The sequence below is a fragment of the Nelusetta ayraudi genome, unplaced genomic scaffold, assembly GCF_046127955.1.
Source record: "Nelusetta ayraudi isolate G7.1 ecotype Tasmania unplaced genomic scaffold, CSIRO-AGI_Nayr_v1 ptg000191l, whole genome shotgun sequence".
Classification (NCBI taxonomy): domain Eukaryota; kingdom Metazoa; phylum Chordata; class Actinopteri; order Tetraodontiformes; family Monacanthidae; genus Nelusetta; species Nelusetta ayraudi.
The window spans coordinates 107,099-115,000 of NW_027466240.1; the positions used below are offsets into that span (position 1 = coordinate 107,099).

Here is a 7,902-nt window from a genome sequence, read left to right on the forward strand (position 1 = left end):
CAGCACCTCTCCAAATTCCACCTCTGCCTTTCAGCGTCTGGCAAATCTTGTTCTTCCTTCAAAAGAACCACTGTGAAACCCAGAGAGATGGGCCGTAGGGGGCGCCGTTAGTCGAAAGGATTAAATATTCACCAGTGGTCGCCCACGTACTTCAAGTCTTTGGCCAAACAACGTATTCTTGTTTGTGCCAGAAAGTGTATGGCAAGGAGTTGCTGGTACATGTTTACTCTTCTAAATCCACAGGCATGGGGATATCATTATTGCAGTAGCTGCCCAGGATGTATACAAAAGCCTGCAGCCAACACCTTGACTTGACTTTGAAAAAGAGTCTCTCTGATGCAATCTCAGCTGCTGGTTTCAAAGGAGACAACTATCAGCGGGGAGGAAAGCGAGACGTCGGGGCACAATTGAGAGGCTGAGAGTCTGACCAAAGGGCATCAGCTGGGGGAAGAGGAGCGGGGGGTGGGGGGGGGGGGCACACCACAGATGTATGGATGCACAACTGGAGGCCAAAGAGGTTAAAGGCTTGACGGAAACAGGGCATGACGTATGTTCACCATCATGTTTGGACAATGGCTCAATGTTGGACTTTATGCGGGCCAGAGCGCCCCCTTCCCTTAACTCCCGTCCCAGCCCTACTATCTACATTGCTGCAGGCTCATGAGCTTACTCAAGTAGTTGTTGATTGTGCTGTTTTGGTAATGGCTGGATGTTATCTCAGTGTCTATCTGGCCTCGTAGGAGGCTCTTTGGAAGCCTGACAGTTGATCCCTTTATGTCATTATGTCTGTCCCAAGGACTTTAAATGGCATATGTTCGTGCTTGAGAGAGAAAGAGAGCTCAGGAAAGTGAGAATGAAAGCAGGTAACGCGATACTTTACCAGTCTGATGCACACAAAGCCCACTCTGTGCTTTACAATGGGGCCTGATATCGTCACTTCTCTATTGAGTCCCGCTAGTGCAAAACAAGAGTCGCTTCAAAGAACGAATTGCATCTTAAACCCTCTTGTCCGCTGGTGTGCACAGGCGTGTGAGTTTAGCTGATTTGAAAACCAGATTTATTCCAAGTTACTTCAACATTGCAACCGTTGACACGGGTGCACAGGCCAAAGGGGGAAAGAGGTCCAAGACCTCCGCCATCGCCGTCCTCTTGATGCTTTTTCTACATCTGATTCAGGACTGGCCCAAACTTTTTTTTTTCCATCCAGCCAAAATCGTCCACCAAAGCGTCACAATGGGTAGAATAATGCAGTCTGTTGTGGAGTCAGATGTTAATTTCCCTATTTCCTTTCTGAGTTGTATTGTCTTGGGTGTGTGAGGATCGAGTCACTGCGTTTAGGCTCTGACCTTGGGTTCCTGTAACATGTTTCAAGTTGTCGGTGGACCCTGTTTCGGTTTCCGCGAGCTGTTGGGGATGTTGCACTTGAGTGTGCCAGGGCAAGGTTCTACGTATGGGCAGCTGGGAGAGGTTTGACTGCCGCGGGTTCCGAAACTGGTGCACTCGTCGGTAGCGCAGTGATTGAGAACGTAGCAAAACCTGCGTGTGTTGGACCTCTGGCATGATGAGCTTTAGGCACAGCTGCTGGGCTTTGCTGGAGAACCTTTGGCTAAGATTTCCTGGTAGGTCGTACCCCATAATGTCAACTTTCTCTGGATTCCACGGGCGGAGATTATTGTTTTTAATTTGTGAAGAAGCGCGGAGATGAGGCATCGTTCCGTCGAAGCAGCTTCTCATTAGTTTCTCTTGGGTCTGTCTCAGTAATTGCACTTCCCTCGCCACACACGCTAAACCCATGGTGGAAATCTTGCGCCACAGAGAGGCATTGAAATGGTCATACAGGCGGGCGTCCAAGGAGTTCCAGGAGCGGATCTTTGACGCCAGGCCCGGTGTCACGCTTTGCTTGGAGCTCGCACTGCGCATGTTGAGCTTTAAATAGAGAATGTCATCCAGATCCCAGGAGAGGAGATGACGAAGGAGAACCAGGGACTCGTCAAAATACTCCGCAATCATCACAAGAGAGAAAACCTTGTCCAACTCTGCCAGAGAGGCTTGGACGTACTCCTCATCCTCTCCTGAGCGGTCCTTGTCCAAGCCCAGGTCGAAGGCCAAAGTGTTGCGCGCGTGCATGGAGTCCTTCTCCTTCGGCTGGTAGTACCGCCACGGCTCTTCCAAGAAAGTCTCCAGGGTGCCGTCGCGCACCCTCTTAAAGCTCTGACAGTAGTGGTAGTAATAGCTGAAGGAGGATTCAAACATGGTGCTGGGTTCTCTCATGATCGTCACATAGATGGTGTTTTTGGGCATCAAGCGTTGGAGTTCGGCTTTGTTGAAGCGCATGTGGTTGGTGATGATGTTTGCCGGGAGCGTGTGCGGGTGGACGAAGTGAGCGGTGAAGGTCTGCGGGTAGCAGAACTGGTGGCCGCAGGACTGGACCGGTAGCGCCACCGTCAGGTTGTTGCGCTCGGCAAAGCGAAAGAGGAGGTTCTGCATGGTGGAGCTGGCCGTCTTGTGGGTCTTGAGAAAGGCCACGTTGGTGTGCTTCGGTTTCAGCCTGGAGGCAGGGTGGCATTGTAGGGGGGGACAATTGAAGTAGAAGGGCTCCATGATCCTACAGAAAAGAAAAGGAAGATGTGGTGACGTGTTTGGAGAGCCACTGCAGGCTGGGTGTGAAAAGTGTCTGAAAGTTGCTATCGTGAGGACAAATGAGTTCCAGTTATTCTGTCTGAGTTCACCGTGACTTGAAGTCCAAAGACCAAAGTCGAGAGAAATAAAAATAGACGCTAGATGTTCCGATTTATTGGCAAGATCTCACTATACTACCCATAGATACATGCGTGTACTTGCAACACCGTTGTATAGGAAGTAGTCAAAGTAGGACAAACAGATGTCCGAAGAAAAGCGAGACAAAAATCTCGTTGTTACTGTCGTATTTGCCATTGACTTGTATTTTAATTACGCTGTAGGTTATTAATTTCAACCGTTCACCTTTTATATTTCCAAATTGTAATCTTTCTCTTTGTGTTGGAAGTGAAACGGTCGCCCTGGAAAGGTTCGTTCACATTCACTGAAATATTCTAATCGAGTTCAAATTCAACACAATTTGATCAATATTGTCATGAAACACCAAATGTGTTTATTGACTGAACGACCCTAGGGAATAAAACCAAGGGACGGCTTCACTCCACGCTGAATACTTTCCTCATGTTAAGTCAATATGTTGACGACACCAAACTCCCAAACACCAAAGCAAACAATTCAACTTCGGCCTGTGGGATCAAACCTGTGACACCACCTTGTTACTCCTTCCACCCCACCCCACCCCACCCCAGGTCACTCACCAGCTCTTAGTGCTGGAGTGGATCCGATGGTGCAGCAGCAGACTGACGGTACTGACAACGGCAACCAGCAAGAATATCTTCTTTCGCACCATCTCTCCTTGTTTCACTGAAACTGTGGGCGACGGAGACAAAGGGACAAAGAGCAGAGTGATTAGATGAGCCGACGAAGTCTCAGCGGCAAAGCAAAGCAACGGGCAGGTGTCCACGTGACGAGTGCGAGGTGGGCAAAGAAAAATGTCAATTGGAATTGGCGAGACTCTGCCTCCGTCCTGAACGTTCAAACTAGAAGATTTGGTTTTGTGTTTTTCACATGGGTCAAGTCTTTAGTTCTGCTTTGGTCCAGACATGAGCAAACTACGGCCCTGGGGCCATATGCAGCCATAAAATAGCTGCATTGCATGCATGTTTTCAGTGTTTCCAGAGTCATTTCAATCAGGAGGTAAATATCGTGATATCGTGATATCGTGATATCGTGATATCGTGCGGCTTCAAAGTATCGCAGCAACTTGTGATTGTTTTTGTTGCCAAAAGCAGGCCAGTTTTAGTGAAAGCTGCAATTCTAAAGCTTGAATGATTAAACTATCTCAGTGTGTGTATAAGTACCTCTTTAACACTTTGAGCACATTATATATCGCGATAATAATGATAATCGTGATTCTGGTCTCAATAACCGTGATGTGAAATTTTCATACCGTCACATCTCTAATGCACACATGGTTTCACATGCGCACGCGCACACACACACACACACACACACACACACACACACACACACAGCTGGCTACAACTCAGTCTAGCAAAGCAACAACAGCTGCTTCTTTGTGTGAGCCATGCATCTTATAGCGACCTTTGACCTCTCCTCAGGCGTTTTGGAGCTGCCAGTGTGTGCAGTACCCCCCCCCTGCCCCCCTCCCCACCGTACCTTCCACCTCACCCGCCCCACCCCACTCCTTCCCACACACACACACACACACACACACAAAAAAAAATCACACAAACCTTTACGATGACATTAATGAATAATTCTACTTCAGTTAGCAAATGCTACCTGCGTTCTTGTGTATGTGCAGCCCAGCCGACATACCGAGCAATGACAGGTGATATCAGCGCCCACAACCCCCCAACCCAACACACACACAAAGTCAAGTCACACACACACACACACACACACACACACACACACAGCTGTTCAGAGCTCAGCCACCAGGGAGAGACGACCGTCCGTTGGACACCAAAGGGGCAAAGCTAACGTTGCAGCTAACACTGTGAAACTCACACACACACACACACACACACACAATCTATGTATATCTATAATGCAGAGGTGGGTAGTAACAAAGTACAAATACTTTGTGACTTGAGTAGATTTTTGAGGTATCAATATTTTACAAAATATGCATGTGTCTGTGCCAAACTTCATGCGTAACAAACAAACCCCTTCATTTTTGTCATTTTCAACGGTTTATGAACAGATTTAGGGGCTTGTAGTTCAAGTCAGACGGCAGTCCATTTCCCTCCTCCTGAACCATCTGACTCCAATAGACGTCGAGTGTCTTCTCCGACGGAGCGTCGACGTTCAGCCGCAGCTGCTGGTCGGCGGCGGCGCCGCTCATATTTTCTCTGATGGCTCTCAGCCTCCGCACTGACGCCCGACGTGGCCGAGATGTCAAAGGACAACTGGCGGCCCGACACAGGCGGGGTCTCATTCCGCCCGCTCCAACTGTCACTTCCTGGCCAGAGACAAAGTCAATGGGAATGACAGGGATTCCAGAGTGTGAATGGAGAACCGCCGTGGAACAATCAGACGCACTGTTCTCACTCAAGTTCCTCGGCTCTGTCACACGCAGATGTCTCACAGCATGCGGCAAATATTTAATGTATACGGGAGGAGGGGTGGGGGGGGTGGGGGGGAACCCGGGGACGGTACAAGAAGAGCTACAAGAAGAGATATATATATATATATATATATATATATATATATATATATATATATATATATATATATATATATATACACACATATACAGTATGTATACATTATATATATGTAATAATGTGATTCTCGATTAATCGCGATTAATTGCATGGTAGATTAAAAGAGGAGAAAAGTTATTTACAGCATATTGACAGTTGGGATTTTTTTATTTGGCAAGTTATTCCAAGTTATGTCCATAATATTGACACATAAATATGTGTTTTATCGCACCTTTCCGAAATGTGAGTGAGAGCCTGTGCGGCTGCAGGCAGGAATGATTTTAGACCAATTAAGTGAAATTGTAAAAAATTTTCACGGCACCCTTTCATACCTGCCATGATCTCACGGTGCACTCGTGTGGCCGTGGCGGCACAGCGGATGAAAAGCACTGGGCTACTTCCTGTAAAGCACTGGGCTACTTCCTGTAAAGCACTGGGCTACTTCCTGTAAAAGCACTGGGCTACTTCCTGTAAAAGCACTGGGCTACTTCCTGTAAAGCACTGGGCTACTTCCTGTAAAAGCACTGGGCTACTTCCTGTAAAGCACTGGGCTACTTCCTGTAAAAGCACTGGGCTACTTCCTGTAAAAGCACTGGGCTACTTCCTGTAAAGCACTGGGCTACTTCCTGTAAAGCACTGGGCCACTTCCAAGCACTGGGCTACTTCCTGTAAAGCACTGGGCTACTTCCTGTAAAAGTACTGGGCTACTTCCAAGCACTGGGCTACTTCCTGTAAAAGCACTGGGCTACTTCCTGTAAAGCACTGGGCTACTTCCTGTACACCATGGCCAGGTGCACCAAGCCACTCTGTAATGGCCTTCATCAGAGAGAAGCCCGCACTAGAACAACCCATTCATTAGGATGCCAGAGTCTGGGGAGGTGGAGGTGGGGCTGTGCCCATACACCACTTCCCCACCCCCACTTCCCCACCCCACCCCCACCCAAACAGATGCACAGGCACCGGAGTGAATAAATGAGGCTTGTTGTGTGAGCGAGCATAACAATCGGATCTCGTAAAAACTCGCAATCAGTAACTTTCACACACAAGCTCAGGTAAGCATGACACACACACACAACCACGCACGCACACACACACGCACGCACGCACACACACACACACACACACAGCTCTGCTTGGTAAAAAAAAATTGTGAATAATATCTTAAAAAATTCCAATAATGGACGAATAGGCTTAATTATATGTTAAGACACATGTTTACATATGTACTGTATATGCATGTACATATATATATACATATATGTGTGAATATATATGTATGTATACATACATATATATTCACACATCTAGATAAGCTTCTTTATTTTGAAAAAAATAGGAGGCCCCTTTAAATGTTGCCTTGAGGCTTTCAGGGGTCTCGTGAGTTAAGCGGGGGGGTCGGGGGTGGTGCCCCCCACCCCCCCCCCTTTTGATAGCAAGATTGCAGAACTGCAGAGTGAGACGTGCTGAAGGCGACCCTCTGGCTGGAAGCAGTGTAGCAACCTAATGGAATCATCCAGCTTATTGAGGAGCGCAAGGCAGCGGAGCTCAGTGCCCCTTGTTTGACCTTTAACCTTCTGTTTACATCCTCTGGTAGAAGGTGGAGCGGTCAGGAAGGACCTGCTGGAATCTCTTGGGAGAGGTCGTGTGTGTGTGTGTGTGTGTGTGTGTGTGTGTACGGACAGCGATGGATCTTCCCACCTTCAAACAATAGGTTTTCCATTAAAATAGGACTTATTGTTATTAAAATAAGAAGTGTGTGTGTTGCTATGGCACACAGGCACCCAGATGTGTTCCCAAAGAACAACAAGGCTGCCGAGTACGTGAAGTAAAATCATTTTTATGTGTGAAAGAATTCTTTTTTCTCTCTCTCTCTCTCTGTGGTATTGAGATGCAAAGTGTTAAAAAAAATGAGTCATTTTTTATTTTTTTTTGACTGACAGTGATCGCAATTCATTGTCACTGTCAACACCTTAAAGGTTCCCAGTTTAATTTAAAAAATCCTTGTCCAAGTCTCTGTTTTCTAATCTCGCAGGCCGTTATTGATTGATTGATTGATTGATTGATTGATAAAAGTGACAGGATTCACTCTGATGAAAGCAAGTTTGTCTGTCTGTGGTGAGAAATGAGCCAATAAAGTTCTGTCTGTCTGTAATCCTCTCCGAGGCTCTGTTGACTGCACAACTTGTGTGATTGAGGTGAGCGGTGGAAAGTGAGAGTGAGTCGCTCTGCAGTGTCAGGTTCCTCCACAATCACCTGTGATGGATTCTATAGATAATGTATGAAGTGAGGAGTGGGGGGGGGAGGGGGGGGGGGGGGTTGGAGGGGGTGGGTTGCATACCCTAAGAGTTGGTAGTCCACGCGTTGGTCCACTCTCGGCACATAGTCTAGTCCAGACATGGGCAAAACTATGGTCCGGGGGCACATATGTGGCCCGTGGTGAAAGCTTTGTAATGCGGCCCTGGTCAGTGAGTCATGAAGCAGCTGCATTTCAATAAAGAGCGAAGAATACCATGGAGCTTCAAACACACTGATTTTATTGACGTCCAAGCTTTGCCTCACCAAAACACTCCAATCCATCTGCTGCTGCTCCGCT

The 7,902-nt window shown here is 47.4% G+C and overlaps 1 protein-coding gene across 1 annotated transcript; it reads right to left on the bottom strand.

Annotated features, from left to right (window-relative positions):
• Positions 1-1,116: 1,116 nt before the first annotated feature.
• On the bottom strand, positions 1,117-3,472 carry gal3st3 (galactose-3-O-sulfotransferase 3). Its single transcript, XM_076015606.1, has 2 exons — positions 3,336-3,472; positions 1,117-2,605 (listed from the first exon to the last, which is right to left on the bottom strand). The coding sequence occupies exons 1-2, from the start codon at positions 3,425-3,427 to the stop codon at positions 1,264-1,266; spliced, it is 1,434 nt and encodes a 477-aa protein (XP_075871721.1). The 5' UTR covers positions 3,428-3,472; the 3' UTR covers positions 1,117-1,263.
• Between the last annotated feature and the right edge of the window lie 4,430 nt (positions 3,473-7,902).